The sequence below is a fragment of the Monodon monoceros genome, unplaced genomic scaffold (assembly GCF_005190385.1).
Source record: "Monodon monoceros isolate NGI ecotype Baffin Bay Population unplaced genomic scaffold, NGI_Narwhal_1 Super_Scaffold_12, whole genome shotgun sequence".
Taxonomy (NCBI): Eukaryota; Metazoa; Chordata; class Mammalia; order Artiodactyla; family Monodontidae; genus Monodon; species Monodon monoceros.
In genome coordinates this window covers 32,628,416-32,655,189 of record NW_021703768.1, presented here as the reverse complement: position 1 = coordinate 32,655,189, position 26,774 = coordinate 32,628,416, and the positions used below count along the sequence as shown (strand labels likewise).

The 26,774-nt window shown below is 35.5% G+C and overlaps 1 protein-coding gene across 11 annotated transcripts in view; it reads left to right on the top strand.

The window, feature by feature from the left end:
• RICTOR (RPTOR independent companion of MTOR complex 2) overlaps positions 1-26,774 on the top strand; it is a 127,637-nt gene that overhangs the window by 21,151 nt on the left and 79,712 nt on the right. For 8 of the 11 annotated variants that reach the window (XM_029218069.1, XM_029218072.1, XM_029218070.1 and 5 more), the window contains 3 exons: positions 10,900-10,997; positions 25,316-25,380; positions 26,454-26,585. In XM_029218069.1, the coding sequence (XP_029073902.1) occupies positions 10,900-10,997; positions 25,316-25,380; positions 26,454-26,585 (295 nt within the window). Of the gene's footprint in view, positions 1-10,899; positions 10,998-19,607; positions 19,667-22,428; positions 22,584-25,315; positions 25,381-26,453; positions 26,586-26,774 lie in introns of those variants that run through there. The other 3 variants (XM_029218074.1, XM_029218073.1, XM_029218067.1) reach the window with 3 other exon arrangements.

Here is a 26,774-nt window from a genome sequence, read left to right as displayed (position 1 = left end):
CAGTTCTGTACTACAGTTATCTCTAGGCCCAAGCATTCTACTGATCTCTAATTTTATTGTGAAAAAGGGAAAGAGATGAACTCTAAGAAAGCACTTCATATTTTTTTTCCTAACAAGCAGCTCTTCTTCATTTTCCACCACAAACATCTGAGCCATCTTTACCAGAAAAATCTTTAAAAATTCACAAATTACTTACCATTTAAAAACAGATAATGATGGAATGATTAGAAGATTATTAGGTAAATAGTTAGGCTTTAGTTCTTTATCTAACTAGTACAACCTGGGGACATGATTTCTAGTGCTGGTATGAATGTAAATATCGATATAATGCTTGGAGGGAGGGGGTGTGTAGACAAAGATCAGGAAGGTGATTTTCTGAAAGTAAATGGCAGGCTCAAATTTCTACCTTTTCTAGACATTGTCATTTAAAATTTTTATATTTGACAAATTTGAATGGGTCATGGCAGTTACATTGCTAATTATATTAAATAGGTATGTTCTTACCTTAGAAGGTGAGATTCCTTTTCAAAGCAATAGAAAGATGTTACTTATGGTTAGGTTTTGGGGGAGTAAATTTGTTTTGGTCCTCAGAATTTGAAAAATAGATACATTAAAGCAGTGTGATCTTTCTTATTTGCTCCTCTTTTATATACATCTCTTCTACAGTTATTGTTATTATAATCATAAGACAGTATTTCCATTGTAAATTCTTGTGTTTTAATATTCACAGTGTGACCTGGGGCATTCAATAAAATTTTTGCGGGGTGGTTACTGTGTGTCAGACAACATTCTAGGTATTAGGATGACACCATAATGGTGAACCAAAGCTGACTTATGGGGAGAAAAATGTCAACCAATCATACAAGTAAATGTATAATTGCAAACTGGTGTGTACACTGAAGGTACATTCTCCTTTGAAAGGCAGAACAGTATAATGAGGTAGACTGTAGGGCGATTGCATTTTGGGGAGTGAGATAGACTCTAGAGTCAGATTGGTTAGGTTCAAATCTTATTACCATGTCTGGTATTTGTGTGACTTCAGGCAAGTGAATTAATGTCTCTAAGACTCTTTAGCATGAGGAGGATAATAGCACCTACCTTCTATGGTTCGTATGGAGATTAAAACAGATTTTTCATGTAAAAATATTAGTACAGTATATTGTAGCATATAATGTACTAATAGTTATTATTTTTGTGTCTGGATATTATTTCACATTGTAATATATTCTTATTTGAAAATGATACAGAAGCATATTTCATAGAGTAGCTCTTATCTGTTCTTCAAAAGTTCAGATCAGATAAATCCAAAGAGATATCAGAATCTAGTTACATGACATTGTGGTAGTCTTTATAGCATGTTTCAAATTTCAGTGTGCATAAGAATGACTGGGGTGCCTCCTACAAATGGTACAAATGTGGGTCACTTTCCAGGCATATTGATTCTGGAATCAGTATTTCTTATAATTCATGTATTTCTTAGAAACACAGGTTTGAAAACCACTGGTCTGTAAGTCTGTTTCCGATGCAGGCCAAATAGTCAATTATTTTGTCTCATCATTTTAAGGTATAACATGTAAGGTGTTTTTTGTTATTTTTGGTGTATATGCTTACTACAAATGGTAAAAAAAATTCCCCTAAATCTATACTTGCTCTAGGATTACTTATTAGTAAATAGTGTCATACATCAGTATATCCAATCTAGAATCCTGGATTCATCCTTGATTCCTCCTCCTACCTTTCCTTCCAGCTCTAATCCATTACTGATGAAGTTTCTTACATGGAAGGTTTTTGTAACCTCTATTTAAACTTGACTTTCTTCTCCCCTACAGTCTTTCTAAAACACAGAGTTGATCATGCCATCCACTTGCATAAATGTCTTCCTTAATAATTATCCATTGCCCAAAGATGTCTAAATTTCTTAGTATATCTTATAAGGCCATTGGAATGAAGCTCCACTTTCCTATATTTCCTATCATCTTGTTTTCTTGGGAATATTGAATTTCTTGCCGTTCCTTGAGAAAATACCATATTTTTTTCATGTTTACTTGTTGTGTACATTCTGCTTTTTCCTGTTGTATATGCCTAGAAAACTTATTGCTTATAGTCAAGAATCAGTTCCCATGTCAGTCCATCCCCAAATAACTGTCTCACTCTTTTGCTCAGTCTTTCTTACCCAGTGTTTATTGAGCACCCACCATGTGCCTGGCATTGTTTCCGGGCCAGGGATGCATGTGTGAACAAGACAGTTTTCCTGTCTTCATTTGTCATACAGTCTAAGTGAAGTCTCTATCAAACACCCTCCTTTTATCTTATTCCCATATTATTACTATGAAGTGTTATATATACCTCTATTCCCATTTAATTTTGATCTCCAGGGCTGAGACCGTATCTTGTATTTATTAATATTCCTCACCTAAGCAGTTGGCACAGTATATGGCTTCTGGTGAGCCCTGAAATGTACAGTTGAATAAAACTTAGGAATCTAAATATAAAGCTACTCCCAGGATAGATCAAAACTATACATTGTAGGAGACATTTGTACTTTCAGTTATATAAGTAATAAAATGACTAAATACAATCTAGAGGGGAAACCTGTGTTCCCACTCTACTGTCCCCACTATATAATGTCATTGTTATTTTATTCTTTACAGAAAATATTTAAGGAAAATTGGGAGGAATATTCTGTCATTTGAAACTTAAAAGTATTTTAAGCCATTTATATCAATTTATTTTGTGATTTATTCAAAATAATGATTTGAAATAAAGATTATAGACAGTATTCTAATTATTGATATTATATATCCATACAACTTTTAATTGAAGTTCTGTTCAAGTGAATTATTAACTATTTCCAGCTGACTTTATTTTTAATGTTTTATGCCTAGGTCAGACCTGGTCTGTATCTTACAGTTATATAATGACATGCTTGTAATAAAGCAAATAAAGACATGGTTTTGTTCATATAATTTTTAAATGATCACATCAGTGAACTGGTAGATGTCACTTGTTTAATTTATCCAGTCAAAGGTACAAATGAGAAGCCTCAAGGAGGACATTTCTGCCACCCCCATTAGTGCTTTTATCTTTTTCCCTTGAAATCATTCAAAATGAGCAATTCTTTGGGATTATAGAAAAAAAGACATATTTTTGTAAAAATAGAAAGAGGAATGTATAAAATGAGGTAATTTTAAATCCAAAATTGAAGTGGAGGAAAAGAGACCTGAACCCCTGGGTCACTGGGAAGACAATCTTAAAATGTTGCAGATCAGCGGAAGCTGCCTTAACCTCTTCTTACAAAATTGTATTGATAAGAGTAGGATACTGGAACAGGAACCCAAACAAAACTGTTCTCTTCCAGCCTCTGGGAAAAGGAGATAGAGAAGAGATCTAGTTGTAAGAAAATTTTACAAACAGTCGTTGAATTTTAACTGTCTACTCTTATGGTGGTCCTGTCATTTATAATACAACCTGGGATACTTTGGGGAGTGAAAGGAGGTGGTATTAATAATTACACTGGCACAATAGGTATAAGTTAGAACCTAGGCAGTTGAGATATGTGTTCTGTCATAATTGCTGCAATAGTGGTATGAAGAATGTATCATGAGAACATAAAGAAGGGAGCTTGTAGGTTAAGGAAAACCTTTACACATCTGAGTAAGACTTCTGAAGAGTGAGGATTTCCTCCAAATTGGGTAGGGAAACAAAGGGCATGCCAGGCTGAAGAAACCTAGTGCCATCTTGCTGTCTGTGTAGTCTTGCCTCTGTACGCATCATTCACTCTCAAGAGGTGCTTCATGTCCATCATTCTTCTAAAGTAGCCCTACGAAAGTGTTCAATTTTTAGTATAATAAAACTAACATTTAAGAAAGTTAGAAGGGCTTCCCTGGTGGCGCAGTGGTTGAGAGTCCGTCTGCCGATGCAGGGGACATGGGTTCGTGCCCCGGTCTGGGAGGATCCCACATGCCGTGGAGCGGCTCGGCCCGTGAGCCGTGGCCACTGAGCCCGCGCGTCCGGAGCCTGTGCTCCGCAACGGGAGAGGCCACAATAGTGAGAGGCCCGCGTACCTCACACACAAAAAAGTTATAACTAAACTGATTTACTTGCAGTAGTAATTGATAGGTTTTCCTTGCCTATCTCTACTACAGTATTCATATTTAAAATATACCAATGATTAAAAAGGTTATCTGCTACAGTTCCTTGAGAGGAAAAATTATTATTTTCAGTATGTGAGGGTAGATAATACTTGTTTTGCATTCCAGATTGTTAATCCAGAGCAAATCGATGAAAATTACAAAGGGACAGAGTTTGGCATCAGTATAAGAGACAATATTCGACTACTCTATCAAAGATGGAATAGGCTCTCTTAGGAAGTTTTGAGTTCCTCTGCATTATAGGTAAAAGGAAGGCCCTTTTTCCAGGATGCTATCATTGGGATAGATCCTTTCCCTACTAAATTATATAACTCTTTGATATTAATAATTGTTAGAATTTCAGGAAATGTTAGAGAGTTTGAAGCGATGCTTCCTCAACTTTTGGACCTGTGGGTAATGGTGGGAAGGTGTACTCCCAGTGTCCTTGCTGGTAGAGGAGACAGATTTGCTGCTGGCTTTTACAGAGGTAATACCAACTGTAGTTATGCCATATACTTTTTATTTTGCAGTACGCGGGCCTCTCACTGTTGTGGCCTCTCCCGTTGTGGAGCACAGGCTCCGGACGCACAGGCTCAGTGGCCATTGGTCACAGGCCCAGCCGCTCCGTGGCATGTGGGATCTTCCCGGACTGGGGCACGAACCCGTGTCCCCTGCATCGGCAGGCAGACTCTCAACCACTGTGCCACCAGGGAAGCCCTGCCATATACTTCTAATCCTTTATGTCTGCTCACAGTAATCATAGATAATATTAAATATATAATTAAATACATATCCAATTTATGTAGTCGTGTTTAATTTTATTAAATTCTTATGCACCCAACTTTTCTAGCTTGTTGCTTATTAGCATTTGTTCATGTATATTCACAAATAAATCACAGAAAATATTGCTCAACTGTGCTCCCACTCCTAATTCCTCTGACATTTTCAAGAAGGCAAATAAGACAATAAAAGTTTTACTTCAAAAATGAGCAGATCATGGATCATAAAAGTAATGCACGGGACTTCCCTGGTGGCACAGTGGTTAAGAATCCGCCTGCCAATGCAGGGGACACGGGTTCAATCTCTGGTCTGGGAAGATCCCACATGCTGCGGAGCAACTAAGCCCGTGCGCCAGAACTACTGAGCCTGCACTCTAGAGCCCACAAGCCACAACTACTGAAGCCCGCATGCCTAGAGCCTGCGCTACACAACGAGAAGCCACCGCAATGAGAAGCCTGCGCACCGCAACCAAGAGTAGCCCCTGCGTGCTGCAACTAGAGAAAGCCCATGCACAGCAACAGACCCAATGCAGCCAAAAATAAATAAATAAAATAAATTTATTAAAAAAATAAAAGTAATGCACTAAAACATGTAACCAAAATTCATTAATTTAGACACACTAATATGTGAATTAAGCATTTGCCTGGGCTAGCCACATAACTTTCACATGATTGATCCATAAAAATTGTTTTTGCTAAGCAAATAATAACTAATTTTAATTATAGTTGCTACTATTTATTGAATATCTCTTCTGGGCTAGGCACTGTGCTAAGTAAGTTGCACCTAACACCTTGTAACAATGCCTTCTAGGTTAGGTAATTAGTATATTCACTATAGGTATGAGAAAATGGATGCCTGTCAGGTTTAGTGACTTAGTCTAAGGTTACATGGTTTGTAGGTGATTAAGCTAGATTTGAATCCAGTTCTTTTTTATTTCAGAGTTCTTTCTATTATTCCCAAATAGATGTATGCGAGTAGTTTTTGGTCATTAATTTACTATGTGTACTCGAAACTAACTTTATTTAAAAATCAATTTTATGTTGTATATTTTTTGACAGGTAAAGCTATTAATATGATTTATTGCAGCATGTTACAAAGCAGTATATATTGAAAAAATTTTAAAATAAATGCATGTTTACTCACATATATACATATACGTGTGTGCGTGTGCGTATGTGCACATACATGGAGAATTAAGCTAAAGGGGGAAAGTATATGTATGTGTGTATATGTCTGTAGATGTATAGAGATATAGATGAAAGGTTTCTTTACTGTAGTTTTCTCTTGGTGGTTTTCTGTATGTATATATGTATCTATATATACATGTATGTGCTTATATAATATTAAATTGCTGGATATTGACTATAGTTATTCCATTACCTCCAGAAAGAGTCATTGGGAACACTCATAGGACTTACAAGTTACACAATAAGAGGAAAAGAGCAACTGTAATTTTAGCAGTTCTTTTGTGTTTTGCTTCCTCGCATTTGAATGGTTGGCCATCATAGCCAGCTAGCCACAACTTTTTTTTCTCTTTTTCCTAGCCACATCCCCTGCCCCCCCACCCCCTGCTTTTTTCCCTTAATGCAGCTCTGGGCTAAACTACTGGGCTTCAGAGAAATCCTAGTGGATTATCTCATTTGTGCTTTATATCAGTACTTCTCACATAGCACAGTTTTGGAGAGGCTGAACTGCAAACATTAAGTGAGAATAGGAAGAAATAAAGAGAGGTAAACCTCTCCTTAAAGTCTCTCCCCTGTCCCCAAAGTCTCTCTCCCCGTCCCCGCCCCCAGCCAATAAAAAGCACACTGATCTCAGCTTGCTCATATAGTTTAAGTTCTGACTGTCTAGCATAGGAGTTGGCAATCTACAACTCATGAGGCCAGGTCTGTTTTACTGAAACATAGCCACATTCATTTACTTATGTATTTTCTACTATTGCTTTCTTGGTTACAACAGAGTTGAGGTTACAACAGAAAAAGAGAGTTTATGGCATAAAATACTTACTGTCTGGGCCTTTTTTAATTAAAAAGTTTGTATACTCCTAATCTAGCATGTAAGGAAGAAACCAGGGACTTCTTATTTCATTACCAGGGGAACTTTACCCTAATATTTCAAGTTAGAGTTCCTCATAGGAACATTGTAGCACATGAGCATTACATAGTATTTCATGTCTAAAATGGCCCTGAATACTATTTTTGAATTGGTCTAGGAAGTAACATAGTTTCTGGGAGGAAACATGTTCTGTCTTTCAGGAAATATATTATGAAGAAACTTTGAAATTCTTCCATATTACAGTTCTAGTTGGGTGTTCCTGGTAATTAATTATCTAAAAGAGAAAGGGGTAAAGAGGGCAAAGAAGAAGAAAGGCTGATTCATTTTGATTTGGATTGACAACAACACCTGCATTGTATGTTAGGTTCATTATATGTCATTATTCATCAGGCAAAGATTTGACCCAATATTGGCTTCTCACCATCTGTCAGTTTTCATATTGTGTGCATAGGGGTTTTTGTTGTTGTTGTTTATCAGTTTTCTTCCATTTGTATGTAAGGTCCAGTAAGGAACGATCTGTCTTGCTCATTGACGTATTTTCCCAGTACCTAAAACAGTACCTGACCATATAGGTGTTCAATTAATGTTTCTGAATGAATGAACTCAGACTCGAGATTTTTATTTTTGTCACAAAATTGTGGCTTTTCAAAAATGTCTGCAATCAGTTTGTACTTAGAAAATAGGCAATAATTAGAAATATGCAAGCCTTTGTGAAGAATATATCTTCAGACTAATCATCTTAACTATTAGTCCTATCACATTGCATAGTAGTAACTGTGTCCTCACGTTAGCGAAACTGTTTGATGCCTGACAATTTAATTATAAATTGATGTAAAATGGTTAGGTTATATATTTCCATTAGGTGGATTTCACACTGGCTTTATAGATCCTTAACTCTGGTTTTGCAAACTACTGTAGGTTCTGAATTACTGTAAGGGTTGTTATAAAAATTGTATTAAGTTCGCAAGTATAGTTAAATCATTTAAAAATCATTGGCTTACTCATAATTTTTCTTCCTCAGTGTCTCCAAACAGATACCATTTATAACAAAAAGATATTACTGAGTACTAGCAGTGATCTATTCATGGTCCCTTGCAGTTTTTTTAATGAGCTCTGATCCCACCCAATGGTGAGCTGTTTTCATTCCATATTTAAGACAACCTAAAAGAGTCACTAATTTTAAAGTCATACGCTAAACCATTTAAAAGTAGATAGAATTTCATTGGAGTTTAAAAAAAATGCGAAATTTGTAGGAAATGCTCTGAAATCAAATGAATGATCTGAGTATGTAGTAATTTCAAAGTGATTGGAAATAACTGGGTTATGTAATATGCTTAGTGGTTTGACACTAGCCAATTTATGGTTGTCACGGCTTACACTGAGTATAATAGAATGGCGGAATGTAGGCAGATGCAAGGTAAATTTATAGAACAATGTGACCAGTTTCATTTGCTGAGGAAAAGACTGATTCAAAACAAATAGCCTCTTAGTTCTGTGTTAACATCTAAATATCTCAAAGGAAGGCATAATGGCTCTTAAACTAAAGTACCCGTAATGTAACAGGTTTTTTTTCTTCTTTAGATTGTGCTTTTGTTTAAAGCAAGTAAGATGCTGAATATATTAATAGAAAAATAGCTTCAGGAATATTGACACTCTATTCCAGGGGTTGGCAGACTACCAACCGCAGGGCAATTTCTGGCTTTGGCCCGTTTTTGTAAAACAAGTGAGCTAAGAATGGTTTTTACATTTTAAAAGCTTTTTTTTTTTCTTTCAGTATTTTTTTTTTTTTGAAATAATCTCACACAGGTCATTAATCACTGCATAGTGCCGTGTTATATAGATGAGCCTTTTTTAAAAAACATTATTTATTTATACCTGCTGCATTGAGTCTTAGTTGCAGCACGTGGGATCTTCATCGCATGCAGGCTTCAGGCTTCCCTGTAGTTGTGGCGTGCGGGCTGTAGAGTCCGTGGGCTCTCTAGTTGTGGTGTGCGGGCTCTTCGTTGCGGTGCATGGTCTTCTATCTAGTTGCGGTGCACAGGGCTCTCTACTTGTGGTGCATGGGCTCTAGAGTGTGCAGGCTTAGTTGCCCTGTGGCATCTTAGTTCCCCAGGGAACCCAGGGACCAGGGATCGAACCCATGTCCCCTGCATTGGAAGGCGGATTCTTAACCACTAGACCACCAGGGAAGTCCCTCTTTCAGTATTTTAAAGATGTTGCTTCACTGTCTTCTCATTTGCCTGTTTTCCACGAGAAATTTGTCATTCTTCTTATTCCTCTGTATGTAACTTGTCTTTTTTTATCTGGTGGCTTTTAAGACTTTTCTCTACCAGTGGTTTTGAGCAATTTGATTATGATGTGCCTTGGTCTAGTTTTGGTCCTGTTTCTTGTGCTTGGGGTTGATTGAGCTTCTTGGATTTATTGGCTTATTTTGATCAAATTTGGAAAGTTTTCATCTATTATTTCCTCAATTCTTCTATCGCCTAATTTTTTCCTTTGAGGACTCCAGTTACACATATTGTAATTGTGTTAGGCTGCTTGAAGCTCCGTAGTTCACTGATAGTCTTTTCATTTATTTTTTGTTCCCTTTGTGTTACATTTTGGTTAGTTTTTATTGCTTTGTCTTCAAATTCACAATTCTTACTTTCTATAAAAGCCGTTACGCTTTTATTCCCATCCAGTATATTTACATCTGAGACATTGTAGTTTTCATCTCCAGAAATTCAATTTGAGTGCTTTTTACACTTTTCATGCCTCTCCCTAAGTTTTTGAACATATAGAATACAGTTATAAAAACTGTTTTAATGTCCTTTTCTGCTGATTCTAACAGTTCAGTTTTGGGTCATTTTCAGTTGATTAATTTTTCTGCTTACTATGAGTCATAGTATGACTTTGCTTCTTTGTATGTCTGATGATATTTGGATGCTAATCATTGTAAATTTTGCTTCATTAGGTGTTCCCTATTTTTTCTGTTCTTATGATTCTTCTTGAGCTTTGGTCTGAGACACATTTTAGTCACTTGGAAACAGTTTAATTCTTTCAAGTCTTGCTTTGGAGATTTGTTAGGTGGGATCAAAGAAATGTTTAGTCTATATCTTATTGTTCCCCACCACTAAGCCAAGACTTTTCTGAATACTGTAACCAATGCCCCATGCACTATTAAGGTTTTCAATATGGACATTAGGAACAAGCACTGCTCCCTGCCCTGTGTGAACACAAGGTACTCATCCCTTTAATTCTTTCGAGTGGTAATTTCCTCACAAACATGCACCAATCATTGCTATATTGACTACGTAAGGGATCCCTTTGCAGATGTCCAGCGTTCTCTCTCTGTGCAGTGCTCTTTTCTGTAACACTTTTTGGTCTACTGGGACTCTGAGCTCTGTCTCTTCAACTCAGACAGTTTGTCTGGGTTTCTCCTCTCAGCACCAAGGCCTGGAAACTCTCTAAAGACAGTAAGCTGGGGCATTTGTAGAGCATGCTTGTTTATTTCTCATTTCTCAGGGATTATTTTTCTTTACTTCTTGATGTCCAGTGTCTTGAACTATCATTTTATATGTTTTGTTCAGTTTTTTGGTTGATTCAAATAGGACAGTATTTTTGGTGCCTGTTACTATTGTGTCAGTACATTGTGGCCAGAAGTGAAAGTTGTGCTTGGGGTTGGGGTTGAAATTTAAGAATGAGTGGTTGAATAATTCCAGGTGATGATACACAGAGTTGCACCATAGGTATAAGTGGAGTAGAGATGTGAAGGTCATTCAGTGAGTCATCCACATGGACTTTGAAGTCTCCTAAGTAGATAGATTTCAGAGAGAGTGTAAGACTTTAAAGAAGCCAAGAGCCAAAGTTGTGAAGTTTTAATACTACACGGTTTGTGTGTTTGGTTAAGAAAATACTCTTTTAAAATATGTTAAATTTCTTTTGTCTGTTCTAGAACCTTCTGATAACTTAAGGGAGATTCTCCAAAATGTGGCCAAATTGCAAGGAGTATCAAATATGAGAAAGCTAGGCCATCTGAATAACTTTACTAAGGTAAGTAACTTCATTCTTTGTATTACCATCTTAAATTCTTTTTTCCTTATTGTACTTTTTAGATGCTTCTTAACCACCATTAACAAGAAATTCTTGAGTATTCCTTCAGTATTAGTGCTTTCCTCTGCTGCTTCTCATGGATTTTTGTCATATGTTTTTAAATTTAAAAGTATATTTGAATAATGGGAAGCATTATATACTTGTTGTAAAAAATTTGGTAGGTTCAGAAGCGAATAAAGTAAAAAAAACACTGAGAAGTCCATAATTCAATCTCCACTATTATTCACAGAATGATGTATTTCTTTTGCCTTTTTATATTCATTTTTATGTGATACTATAGGATAAGTATGTTTGTACATAAGTACGTGTGTGTTGCTTTTCATAGGTGTAATAATTTCCAGAGAAGTATTACAACTTCCTCTCTCTTTCCCTAATACTCTATTCCCATTATCTGGATCTCAATTAGAGCTCAAGATAAATGTAGGGGCCCTTGTCCCAGATAAATATTGACTTGATCTCTGTCAGCAGCCAAGAATTCCCAAGTTTGATAGATGGATTGGTGTGCTTTTGAGCCTGGTAATGCTGGACAGCCAACTCTTGGAAACACTAAAATGCCGTTATTTGAGGTGATGCCATAAATAGAGAACAAAATGCCTTCTTTGGGAAAATTTGTTTCCCTTTTTAGTTTACTAAATATAAACTGTTATACATTTTATTTTATTTTTTTATTTTTAAAATTTTGTTGAAGTAGAGTTGATTTATAATGTCATGTTTCAGGTGTGCAGCACAGTGGTTCAGATTACATATATATGCATACACATATATATGTATTCTTTTTCAGATTCTTTTCCCTTATAGGCTATTACAAAATACTGAGTATAGTTCCCTGTTGTACATTTTAAATGTAGGAATAATTGTTTGTTATAACCCCTTACTACTCAAAGTGTGATCCATATACCAGCAGCATTGGTGTCACCTTGGAGCTTGTTTGACATGTACAGTTTTTGACCCCACCCCAGACCTACTGAGCGAGAATCTACATTTTAATGAATATCTCAGGTGAATTTGGGTGTACATTAAAGTTTGAGCGGCACTGTTTTAATCCTTCCAAAATGTTTAATTCTCTGCTACCTGGTAGTTAGACTGTGGCTTGGATTTGATTTTATTTCATAGAAATAGAAGGGGATAAGAATATAGTCACTATGTAACCAAGTTGTTTTTTTCAGTATGGTGTTGTGTGATAAATATTTACAAAATAGATTAGTTTTTTTTTCTTTTCATAGTTAGGGAAACATAGATATGCATTTATTTTTTCTTAGTGAAACTTTGAAATATTCTGGCATTTTATTTTTATATAACAGATGAGAAAATTATTTTGTATGAGGGATGACAAAGTGATTTTTTTAAAAACAACTTTCAAAAACACTGAATGAGTGCTTGTGAAGGGGTTTTCAAAAATATCCCTGTGACGCAGACCTACTAGAGAGTGGACTTGAGGATACAGGGAGGGGGAAGGGGAAGCTGTGACAAAGTGAGAGAGTGCCATGGACATATATACACTACCAAACGTAAAATAGATAGCTAGTGGGAAGCAGCCTCATAGCACAGGGAGATCAGCTCGGTGGTTTGTGACCACCTAGAGGGGTGGAATAGGGAGGGTGGGAGGGAGGGAGACGCAAGAGGGAAGAGATATGGGAACACATGTATATGTGTAACTGATTCACTTTGTTATAAAGCAGAAACTAACACCATTGTAAAGCAATTATACTCCAATAAAGATGTTTAAAAAAATATCCCTGTGTATATTTTCATTTTTATCAATGTAATGCAAGTCTTCAAATAATTTCTTCAGTGTGCTAGTCAGATAATACCAAGTTTTTAAGACCTAGAGTTGTTCCACAGTTGCAAATGGCATCTCCTGGTTTCACTCCCTCTATTAAATTTCCCAGTTTTATGTCATCATTCTTCACCCAACCCTAATAATAATACGTCTTACCACTTGCCTAGATTTAACTGTTAAAAACAATTAGTAGAGGTTTTTGTCCTGTTTGAACTCATGGCTCCTGTCACAATCAGGTTGACATCTAGATATGTAGTTCCAAATCTCTTGACAACTGGGATTCTGAAAGTTGGGAATGAATGTAAGAATGGCAATGATTTCTGTTATTCCACTTTGGCACCAGAATGGGTACTAAAGCAATCTTAAAAATCTACAGTAGCACTATGCAGTAGACATATATGTGAGCCACATATGTAATTTAAAATTTCTAGTAGCCACACTAAAAGTAAAAGTGAAGTTACTTTTAATATATATTTTCTTTAGTCCAGTATATCCACATTATTATCATTTTATGTAAGTATAAAATATTAATGAGATATTTAATATTTTTTCATGCTAAATCTTTGAAATCAAGTGTGTATGTTATGCTTATAGCACATCTCAATTCAGGCTAGCCATATTTCCATGTTCACAGCCACCTGTGTGTGGCTAGTAACTACTAACCATAATGGACATTGTACATACAGAACTTTTTGGAATGGGAGTGGTTTAAACATCTATTTCTAGGAATCTGTTGGACACCTTTCTTTTTTCCCTTGTCTATTCTCCATTTATTTCTATCTAGATCCCAGTTTCTCTAGGGTTAAGGTCAGTTGCCTTCTCTCCCTTTTTCCCTGCTCCATTTCTTTGTTTTTTTGAGTTTTTCCCATAGTATTTCACTAAGTTGTTCCCTCCACTTGGTCTCTCCTTGATTTGTGTTCTCCCAGTCTCTTCTCCCGTTTCTCCTTCCCTCCACTTTCCTCCTCCCCTTTTTTGTTTTGCCATATCCTTTGTTTACAGTTTTCATATTTCTCTCTGAAAAGGGCTTGTAGCAGCCCTCTTATATGCTGTTTTAAATTATTTATGGATTTAAAAATCAGATAAACATACTTACTGGAATTTTTCTACAGTATGAGGGACTAAACCTTGGGTCAGGGTGTGAGGGGCTGTTCAATTAGGAAAATCCATGAACATGAGACTTGATAAAAACTCACTTGGCTGCCTGGTGATACAGTGAGGAAAGCATGAACTTCAGATCAAGTAAATGGGGTCTTACAGCCCAGCTCTGACCCTAACAAGGCAGTCTTGGGCAGATTTCTTTACTCAGAGATAATTTTGCTGCAATTAGAAGCAAGGTGTCAGTACAGTGCCGGTACATCATATATACTCCATAACAGGTAATGCCTTACAATCTAGGGTTTGTTTTTTGTTTTCTTTTGCATTTTTTGCCACTTTTCAGGAATTTTTGTTGACTCTAAAAAGGTGAGTCTGCTTAATAGCTTGAGTTGCAGGTTGGTAAGCTGTTACTGTAACAGGGTTTTTCAACATGAGCAATGTTGACATATTGGGCCAGATAATTATTTGTTTTGGGAAGCTGTCTTGTTCATTGTAGTGTGTTTAGCTGCATCCCTGGCCTCTACCCACTAGATACCAGTAGCGCACCTCCACTAGTTGTCACAAGCAGAAATGTCTCAAAGCACTGCCAAATGTTTCCTAGGGGACAGAGTCATCCCCTAGGTGATAAATAAAGGTCTGTAGGTTTTATTATAAAATTTCTCCAAACACCTAGCACAAAATAAATGCTTATTGAATTTAATCATAATACAGTGTGTCTTTGAATTCCATTTTGTTAGCGAGCTACGTTAATAAATATTTACAGAGCTGGTATTCTTTTAAAATCTGTAAGTTCGTTAATTTACAGAGTAAAATTTATAAATTCTTAGAAATCTCTAAGAATAGCTCTATAGAATAAGAAAATAAGAAACAGGATTATGATTCCAGGAGACTGGTTAGACAGGAGTTAGTTGGTCACCCTTCACTGTTCCTATAATAGGTTATATGTGTGTCTACTAAATTTTATCTGCTCTTTTGTTATCATTATTATTTATTGTGTGTGACTATCTTATTAAACTGAGTTTATTAAATACAAGAAATATGTAGTATTTAATTTTTTACTCTTATATCCCTCTCTTCCCCAAATCCTGGCACATATCAAGTGTTTAATTAAAGGTATTGTATTACATTGGGATGATTTTGCAGTTTAAATAAGAGTTTTTGTTGTACTAGCATTTGTTTTGTTATTAAGTAACAAAACAAACTAGGATTAAGTTAATTTAGTAGATCAGTGGGGCTAAAATGTTGTAGAGGGTGGCCTTTATCTACAGAATTAAACCTCCTTTTAAGGTATGAAGAGAGGGTGCTAGTGTTGTGATCCTAGAACCATGTGAATGTCACACACCCATGCTTGCCTTCTGACATCATTTCACTAGATAAAGTAATGTGTATAACAGGCTGCTGATGAATATAATCTTAGTATTCTATTTTTAAAACTGACAACATGCTCATAATCTAAAGACCTGTTTTTAAAGATGAAAATATTTTAGCTCTTTTACATTTTAATGTTCTCTTTTCCTATATTTCTCATATATTAAAAGCTCCAGAGGAATCTTTATTTTGTTCTGTTTTTAAAAACTTCAAAATTATGTAAGTTAAATATAAAAATTTAAATGGTACTAAACAATATATGGTAAAAAGTGAAATTCCTCTTTCACATCTCCTTCCCATCCACCTCCTTACCCTGACAAAAATACCGTTTCTCACAGGTAACCACTAGAAAGTATTTATTCTTCTGTGGTATAATTATAAATATGTGTGTGTGTGTGTGTGTGTATTTCAGTGAGTTGTGAGAATTAAATAAGCTAAACAAAACGAAGTGTCTAATATAATGCTCAGTTTATTTACCATTTATTATATGTATACATAAAGGTTTTTTTCAATGAGATCTTGAGATTTATTGATTTGTAGTTTGTGTCTTTTCCACTTTCCAATATATCATAGAGTCCTTTATTTTCTATAAATGTAGATCTACTTTTTAGTAGCTGCTTATGTGTGTTGATAGATGTATGTGTGTGTGCATATCCACCCGTATGTATGTATATGTATGTGCATCCAAGTATACATACATATGCGTAATACATATACCGTAATTTATTTAATCATTCCATCATTAGAAAATAGAAGTTTTTCCTCCTTTTTGCATTTTAAATTAATGCATTCGTAACACTCTTGTGTACTGTCTTGTGTAGAATAGAATTTTAAAAGTGTAATTATTTAGCCAAGAACATTTGTACTTTATATTTTAAAACCTACTTATAAATTGCCTTCTGAAAAGACTATGCTGTGGAATTCTAATTTGTGATAAGATTTTTTTAAGTTTGGATTATTCTTTCTGTTGCTCATTGAGGAGAACTGTTAACCTTCAGAGCCATAAAAGTAAAATGGGAATAGCATTTAACTGCCCAGTTTTAACTGATCATTATATATTTTTTAAAGTTAATAATTTTAATAAGCAGCTCAGACATTTCTATTACCTAGAGACGGTTTAGACTTATATTTTAACTTTGTCAGAATATAATATTGTTGATAGCCCCCTTTGATTATTTTAGTATTTGTAAGAAAATTCTATGGATTAATGATAACAAATAGATTGATGTTGCACATGGATTCTAATAGGCAAAATATACCAGTGACATGTTATCAAAACCTTTACCTCATTCATTCATTCATTCATATTATTTTTTGGCCATGCTATGTGGCATGCAGGATCTTAGTTCCGCAACCAGGTATTGAACCAGTGCTCCCTGCAGTGGAAGCGCGGAGTCTTAACCACTGGACTTCCAGGGAAGCCCCATACCCCATTTAAAAATAAGATATTATGTAACAGTATTTGTTTTGTTTATATTAAAAAAATTTAATAGTTATGCTCATAAAATAATTGTGGACTTCTGATGATATTGAATACTTAAGTTGGTTTATAAGTAACAAATGTAACAAACCTAATTCAACTGAGCTAAAGTATCCATAAAAGGAAGTTATTTACTCTTATGATGAGGAGGACCACATGTCAGGTCTTAATTTCAGGCAGAATGACCTACAGGTTGAAAAAATGTTAATTACATTCTGTCTCTCCATTTCTCAGCTCTTTTCTTTTAGGTTAGCTTCATCCTCAAACACTTTCCATATGACTAAGATACATCGTATTTATAGCTTTCAGTCATAAAAGGAGAGGGTAGCCCTCTCTTACAACTTCTACATGAACTCTGGTCCTATTTAGTGACATTAAGCTAGGTATTGTGACTGATAGTCATAAAAACGCATGGGGTGGGGAGTGACTGAACTCCAGTGAAATATGTGATGTCTAATAATTTAGCATTTTAAGTGACTGTTAGGATGCTAATTCTTACATTTTGAAAGGTCTTTATTGATTTCTAACCATCAACAGTAATTTATTCTTAATATTAACAAACCTGTGTGGTAGGGCAGGCATTGTTATAAGATAGAATTGAAGAAACTGCTACCTAATGATTGAAGATTAATTAGTAATTCATTCAGTAGTTGAGGCAGGATGAGATTCCCATTGTTTAAATTTACCAATTCAGCGTTCTTCATGCTATTTCTGCCTATCTCTTTCCCAGAGTTAAGAGTTAAAGGGTTTCAGCTCAATATCAAAAAAACAACCCAATCCAAAAATGGGCAGAAGACCTAAATAGACATTTCTCCAAAGAAGATATACAGATTGCCAATGAACACGTGAAAGGATGTTCAACATCATTAATCATTAGAGAAATGCAAATCAAAAATACAATGAGATATCATCTCACACCAGTCAGAATGGCCATCATCAAAAACTCTACAAACAGTAAATGCTGGAGAGGGTGTGGAGAAAAGGGAATCTTCTTGCACTGTTGGTGGGAATGTAAATTGATAAAGCCACTATGGAGAACAGTATGGAGGTTCCTTAAAAAACTAAAAATAGAACTACCATACGACCCAGCAATCCCACTACTGGGCATATACCCTGAGAAAACAATAATTCAAAAAGAATCATGTACCACAATGTTCATTGCAGCTCTGTTTACAATAGCCAGGTCATGGAAGCAAACTAAGTGTCCATCAACAGGTGAATGGATAAGGAAGATATGGCACATATATACCATGGAATATTACTGAGCCATAAAAAGAAATGAAATTGAGTTATTTGTAGTGAGGTGGATGGACCTAGAGTCTGTCATAGAGTGAAGTAAGTCAGAAAGAGAAAAACAAATACCGTATGTTAATACATATATATGGAATCTAAAAAACAAACAGAAATGGTCATGAAGAACCTAGGGGCAAGACGGGAATAAAGACGGAGACCTACTAGAGAATGGACTTGAGGACACGGGGAGGGGGAAGGGTAGGCTGGGACGAAGTGAGAGGGTGGCATGGGCATATATACACTACCAAATGTAAAATAGATAGCTAGTGGGAAGCAGCCTCATAGCACAGGGAGATCAGCTTGGTGCTCTCTGACCACCTAGAGGGGTGGGAAAGGGAGGGTGGGAGGGAGACGCAAGAGGGAGTAGATATGGGGATGTATGTATATGTATAGCTGATTCACTTTGTTATAAAGCAGAAACTAACACACCATTGTAAAGCAATTATACTCCAATAAAGATGTGAAAAAAAAAAGAGTTAAAGGGTTTGATTTGTAGGGTTTGTTTATTTAAATCAGTAGATTAGTAAGGTAGTGAGTCAGTACAAAAATTTTTTATTAAAATAATTCTTATTCCTAATATTTTGAAACTTAACAATAGATGAACTGGTGATTAAAAGTGAAAGCGTAATGTGTCTTTGATAATCGAAAATTTAGAATCTTATCAGTGTCTTCTCTGATTTCTTTAAATTAAATCTTTATTTATTTATTTTTGGCTGTGTTGGGTCTTCGTTTCTGTGCGAGGGCTTTCTCTAGTTGCGGCAAGTGGGGGCCACTCTTCATCGCGGTGCACGGGCCTCTCACTTTCGCGGCCTCTCTTGTTGCGGAGCACAGGCTCCAGACGCGCAGGCTCAGTAGTTGTGGCTCACCGGCCTAGTTGCTCTGCGGCATGTGTGATCTTCCCAGACCAGGGCTCGAACCCGTGTGCCCTGCATTGGCAGGCAGATTCTCAAGCACTGTGCCACCAGGGAAGCCCTTCTCTGATTTCTTATTCCTGATATATGTGAATTACTTACATATAGAAAATTTAGTCTCTACTTGGGATAATTCTAATTCAAAAGGGATATTTTCATTTAAGACTGATTAATAAGACCCCCTTCTATAATTCTGTAAACAATATGACAGCACAGTTTAGCCACCATTGAAAGCATAGCCCTAATGTCTCTTACTGTCCCTGGAAAATAGACAGATGATTATGACTAATATGCTGTGTTTCATTGCAAAGTGTTTTTTAGTTGTTACTGGTGATTTTCCAGTTTCCAACTGAGTGGACATTTTTCTCAGAAACATTTCTTGCAGTTCAAATACATTTATATTGGGTAGCAGAAAATGAAACTCCTTTCTAAATAATTTCCAAATTGTGTGTGCTTTTTGGAAATCATAATAATAACTTTGAAAAAATTTTTACCTTTTCAACAAAACTGCTAATGTTAAATAGTGAACAGTTATACATTTTGTGGTTTGAGAAGGGGAGTAATTTTGAAATTATGTTTCTCTGAATCTGTAGTTTTCTGCAAGGATATCTAAGTGTGAAAAAGAAAATGCAGGAAAAGAGAACCAAGTGCATACTTAGGGGAGAAACTAACCCTTGACAGGGTAAGATTTTTTATACTTCTACATTTCAAAGCATTTCATTTTATTAACAAACTGTAGCAGAAGAAAGGAAACACTGCCTTTTTAGAAATGGAGTTGTTTTAAGAAAACATTTCTCCCATTTTAAAAGCACAGTATCTTATATGTTAATAATAGAAAAATGAAGCTTAGATTTTTTTTTTTAAGTTTAGGAATTAGAATACATCCAAGGTCTAAGTGATAACACCATGTTAAGGAGCCCTTTTATTTTTCTTTTTCATTAATATATGGTACCATATAGTGACAGTGCTAGTAATCTGAAATATCTGGGGAATCTCAAATGAATACTAAATTATTTTTAGTAGTGTAGTGATAAGGTTCTTTTTGTGTGTGTTTTAATCCTTTGAAATGGGCAATATTTGTATGTGTGTTTTTAGTTAGCTGTTCTGGGAAAAAAATAATAAATTCACTTACTCATTTTATGTGTTTATAGCCAGAGTGTGATTCTCCAGACTCTTGATTCATACCATTTTTGAGGCTGGAGAAATGAAATAAGATGGTAATGTTCAGTTATTCTATTTTTAAATCCATCCCCTGCCCCCATGTAAATTTTTTTTGTTTTTTGTTTTTGTTTTTTCTTTTCCCATGTAGATAATTTTAGTACTAAAGTACAGTCACATTTCATTGGGCTCTGGACTTAGACTGGTTTGGTTTGATTTCTGGCTTTACCACTTAATAGCTTTGTGGTGTTTGGAAGTCATATTACCATCTCTAGCCTCAGTAGTCTTTATTTACCAAAATATTACTTACTTTCTAGGGTTGACAAGATTAATAGTCAATAAATGCTACTTCTGTTACTATTTATGAATACTGTACTGTATGTATAAACCTTCCCAGATTAGGTAAGTAATAGATATTCATTGTAAACATTTATAAAATACAGAAAAGCACAGAAAGGAAAATAAATCACCTATGATACTTCAAATTTTTTCATTATTTATTTATTTATTTATTTAGAATTTTGTTTTTTTTAGCAGCAGATCCTTATTAGTGTACTTTCATTTTTTGATGTTAAAATGTTGATGTATAGACTTCTTTAAAAATGTACTTTAAAAATGTATATATTTTTAAAAATGTATATCTTTTAGAATATTTTCCCTAACTCACCAATACATTATGCAGGTTATTTCTTGTGTTTCACTATTATGTAATATTAACATCTGCATAAGGTTCCTCCTTTATGAACATTTTGTTTCTAGTTCTTTATTATTGTAAATTATGTCTTAAGGATCTTGTGCTTGAACCTACTTTATATTTTAAGTTATTAATATAAATCACCAAAAGCAGGTCCTGACTTTGGTGCATTTTTCCAATTTATTTTACAATATGTGTTTAGTTTATAATTCCATCAACAGTGCATTTTCTTATCTGGTATAATCATGTTAAAAAAACAGTTTCTTGCCAGTTTGGTAAGCTTTATTTAAATGGCATTTTCCAATGTATTTGATTCAGATTTTAGGAAATAGGAAATATGTCATGTTTATTTATCAGTTTTATTTCTTCAGTAAATTCTCTGTGCATTTTATTTACCTCTTCTGATAAATCTTTCTGCAGTTTGTTTAGACCTTCACATTATAAGGTCCTGCCCATATTACTTTGCTGTGAGGGTGGAGTGTTACGAGCTGAATTGTGCTCCATCCTCCACCCCCTGCCCCCAAGTTTGTTTGTTGAAGCTCTATCCCAGTACCTCAGAATGTGTCTCTATTTGGAGATAATTCCATTAGAGAGGTAATTAAGGTAAAACGGAATTATATGGGTGGTCCCTAATCCAATATGACTGATGTACTGATAAGAAAAGATAAAGACACAGACACACATAGAGGAAAGATCATGTGAAGACACACAGAGAGATGATAACCATCTACAGGCCAAGGAACGAGGCCCTCAGAATAAAGAAACTCTGTCAAGACACCTTGATATTGGACTTCTAGCATCCAAAATCATGAAAAAATAAATTCCTGTGTTACAAGCCACCAGATTTGCTGTATTTGTCACAGCAGCCCTAGCAAACTAATATAGGGCCTAAACCTTTTGCCTATTATGTTTTTCCAATTTTTTTTTTTTTTTTTTTTTTTTTTTTTTTGTGGTACGTGGGCCTCTCACTGATGTGGCCTCTCCCGTTGCGGAGCACAGGCTCCGGACGCGCAGGCTCAGCGGCCATGGCTCACGGGGCCCAGCCGCTCCGCGGCATGTGGGATCTTCCCGGACCGGGGCAAGAACCCGTGTCCCCTGCATCGGCAGGCGGACTCTCAACCACTGTGCCACCAGGGAAGCCCTCCAAATATTTTTGACTAATATGTTATTTAACTTTTAATTTTAGGTATGCCATTGGTTTTCTAGAGGTATAGAAATTTTCCTGTCTTGTCCCAAAGCTTAGGAAATCTTACATTATTATTATTTTTTAAACATCTTCATTGAGTATAATTGCTTTACAATGGTGTGTTAGTTCTATTGATACACGTGTGTATAAAAAGTCTCATCCTTCTCAGTATTTAAGTACTTACAACATTGTATAACAATACAATAAAAACAAATAAAAATTTTTTCATACTCTTTGACACTCTAAACCTTCTTTGTTTATCATGTTTCAGAATTTTAAGGAATTTATAGGAATACCAGTATAATCATTTTGGATAAAGGCCTGTGAAGGAAAGCTTTTTAGCTTGTTTCGCCTATTTACCTATTTACACAGCAGTTTCCTGCCACATAAAGTGATCGTTTTTATAGTCTTTTCCCCTGCTGTGAAAATGTTACAGTATCTGAGGGTTCCTGTATTCCTATCCCCTACCCTGTTCTATTTGCAACATCTTTCTTTTTTTTGTTCTTGCCTCTGAAGAAGAAATTGGACAGGAAGTTTTACAAGGATCCTACCAATAGAACAGTGAGTTTATATCACCAGTTTTTTTGCTACAATATTGTGCTTTTCACAGAGGCGGATGTGCTGGTCACTTTGGTTGGTTTTTAACTTCATAACTTCATACTGAGGAAGAGTAATAACAGCACTTGAAGACCCTTCTGATCCTTCATGTTAATGAAATGATCAACTTTCTCTTTAATCCTTTTCAGTTAGGCCCAATAAATAACTTGCGAAGCTTTATGTAACTTTTAGATAAAAGTCAGTTTTCAAAACTCACACTAGATCAACATGATATGTTGTCATCCAGGTGGGGTGCAAATAGCTAGTATTAGATCAGTATTCTTAATAAAAAAAAAAAAAAGAAAGCCTGTTTGAAGGCATCAGGCAACTATTCTGGCTGTAAGTGGGATAGGAACCAAGACTTCAGAGAAGAGAGAATCTTGTGGAGATGATCTAACTTCTCCAGCAACATTTACCTGGGGGATACTGGCTAATGTGGAATGTGGACAGGAAGCTAAATATTTAGACTGTAGTCCCAGGAGTACTATTGCTGAAACATGGGAAAAACAGCACAGAGCTTTTGATGGAGACCATCAAATGGGAGAAATCAAGTAAAAGGAGATTCTCCCCTCAGTACATTTATTTGTTGAATCCTGGGATGGGAAATATAAAATCCTAAGCAGAAAATCTTTGAAAATCAGGGTGGACTTTCTAGTGTTTTTATAAAACAAAAATGAGACATGTCATCCTCTTGAGATTGGTCCCCTGAACAACAAGCTTTCAGTTGAAACCTGGGGGAAAAACCAGAGGTAGACTGAGTATTACTAGGGCAGCAGCCTAATATGGACTCACCATTGTCTATTGGCCTGACAAAGAAAAGGATGAACGCTTTGTGGAGAAAGATAATGTAGTCAGGAATCTCAGTGCTTTGTGGAGAAAGATAACGTAGTCAGGAATCTCTGCAAGTTTTTATGTACAAAGATTATAGGATCCACAAAAAGACAGGACTACATGACCAGAACAAATGGAAAAACAGATAATAAAAACAAACTTAGAGATTATCTACATCATTCATTCCATTTAGATGATAAACACTTTAAATATTTAAAATGTAGTTAATATATCAAGAAAATAGAGGAAACTATGGAGAAAATAGGTGAAAAAAGATTTTTTCATTATGATATTGGATGTGTACAAAGTTAAATGGAAACATGATAGGTAAAATTAAAAATTCACTAGGTAGGTATAATAGAAGATTAGACTTCTCAGAAGATAAATAAATAGGAAATACCCAGCTGAAGGACAGAAAAAAAAGAGAAAGGAGAAAACAGAAAAGAGGACTTAGAGATTTGTGGTATACACAAAAAGATTGAACATTTGAATTACCAGAAAAAGAGGAGAGAGAATTGGGCAAAACTACTTTTGAAGAGATACAGAATTTTCTAAAACTGATAAAATATATCAACCTAGAGATTCGGAAATTTCTGTTTTCCCTAAGCAGGGGTGCAAATAAAACCACCCTTGAACAGCAAGAGTGCTGAAATCAAAGATAAAAAAATCTCGAAAGGAGTCTGACAAAAAGGATAAGACCTTCAAAGGAGCCAACAGTAAGACTCATATCAGACTTCTCAACAAACAATGGAAGCCATCTTGAAATTGTTTTAAGAAAAGAGCAAACCTAACAATTTATATAAATCCAGCAAAATGTCCTCCAAAAACATAAGTGGGAAAAAATCATTTCTGGACAAACAAAAACCAAAAAAATCCATTGCCAGCAACCTTGGCTATAAAACAAATGAAGATACCAATAAAACAGATCAACAACAATGAACTGAGGATTCTTTAGGCAGAAGAGAGAACATCCTATAAATGTACCACTGGAGTGAAGAGTAATGGAAGTGGTGAATTTGAGAGTAAATATAAATTGATATTGACTAAATATTAACTAAAAATAAAAATAATGTCTTGTGGGGCTTAAAAGATAGAAAAAACAAAAAGTGAAAGGTGAGAGGAGTAAATGGAGTTGAAGTATTGGGGTCTCATATTATTGAGAACATGGTAAAGTAGTAATTTCTGTTAGACTGTAATAAGTCAAAAATGCATGTTGTAATCTCTATGGTAACCACTAAAAGAATATAGTTTTTTTTCATAGATTTATTATTTATTTTATTTATTTTTGGCTGCGTCAGGTCTTAGTTGCAGCATGTGGGATCTTCATTGAGGCCTGCGGGATCTTTTGTTTCAGCGCGCAGGCTTCTCTCTAGCTGTGGCGTGTGGGTTTTCTCTTTTGTGGTTGCGGTGCGTGGGCTCTGTAGTTTGCAGCATGTGGGCTCTAGTTGAGGTGCGTGAGCTCAGTAGTTGTGTCGCGCAGGCTTAGTCGCCCCGTGGCATGTGGGATCTTAGTCCCCTGACAAGGGATCGAACCCATGTCCCCTGCATTGCAAGGCAGATTCTTTACCACTGTATCACCAGGGAAGTCCCAGGAATAGTTTTTAAAACAGTAAGAGTATGGAGGGGGAAAAAAGAATAATAAAAAACAGCTGGTTAATTCAGACAAAGGCAAGAAACCTAGAACTGTCAGGTCAAATAAACGATAAGATGATAGAAATAAGTCATATTTGGACAGTAGAATCATATATTTTTCAAAATTTTATTAGAGAAAAATATCTTTTTATTCCAGTCTAAAAAGGTAATGTATGTAAATAAGGAAAAATACATGCTTATGTTTATGCATACTTGTTTTGTTTTTCTGACAGCTGCTTTGTGATATTGGCCACAATGAAGAAAAACTGGGTTTTAGCTATGAGGATATCATAATTTGGTAAGTATAGTTCAGTTGCCTTCCTCATCCCTTCTGGATTTTAGTAATTTCAGTCTTAGTAATTTTAAACTAAAAATAGAGTATAACACCTTGTTTTGATTTTATAGAAACAGTTTGAATGTTAGAAAAATTCAGGATCTCCAGCATTTTTAACTGTTATCCTATTGTTCTTACTGATATTTTGTAATTATCAAATATAAAGAACCAAAGCTAATGTTTTCGAAAAGTACCTGGACTTCTACAGTCTAAACTTCTAAGTTAAATCGCAGAATAAAAGTTCTCATATTATTCCCAAGAGCAAGAAGAACCTGTACAGTTATCTCTAGATCTCACCTAAGACACAGTGTGCTATGGCAAACTTGATTTGCTCAAGCCCACGAGAAGCTTAATGTTACAGTTTCATAGCCATTGTTTTGGCATCGTTTAAAATTGGTATAGGGCTTCCCTGGTGGCGCAGTGGTTGAGAGTCCGCCTGCCAATGCAGGGGACACGGGTTCTTGCCCTGGTCCGGGAAGATCCCACATGCCGCAGAGCGGCTGGGCCCGTGAGCCGTGGCTGCTGAGCCTGCGCGTCTGGAGCCTGTGCTCCGCAACGGGAGAGGCCACAACAGTGAGAGGCCTGTGTACCGCAAAAAAAATAAATAAATAATAAAATAAAATAAAATTGGTATAAGTAGTTTCTTCCTACTGTCATTTTAAAGTATTTTTATTTATTGGTTTAAACCAATGATTCTTTGGGAGAAGTGAAACAAGTAGGTAGAGGGGGATAGACTGTAGAGGCATATGTGATGCAACTTGAAAAAGGCATATTTAATTTCCCACTGTTTATATAAAATAAACTACAGAAGGTAGAACAAAACTCTTAACATTTTCTTGATTGGTAGGAATATACCAAGGAGACAAAAATTAAAAAATAACATTAGTGAAGTTCCATGGCTTACAGTGAATGATTTTTATATATGTAAAATGACAAGTAGCTTTGCTTATTTCAACTGAAGAAGGATTTGGTATCATAATTTTATGTGTATTTGAAACTCATGCAGCAAGAGTTTTTGTTTGTTTGTTTTCATATAGCTTGCGGTTAGCTTTATTGAATGAAGCAAAAGAAGTGCGGGCGGCAGGGCTACGAGCTCTTCGGTATCTCATCCAAGACTCCAGTATTCTGCAGAAGGTGCTAAAATTGAAAGTGGACTATTTAATAGCTAGGTAATTTTCTTAGAGCTCCCTATGTTTTTATATGTTTTTTTAAATTGTGTATTAAGTTTTAGCATACCTACCATAAAGTATACACATTTTTAGTGTAAAGCCTGATAATTTTTACAGGTAGATACAACCAATTACCCTATTATCCTGAGTAAGATATGGAACATTTTCAGCATCCCAATCAAGTTTCCT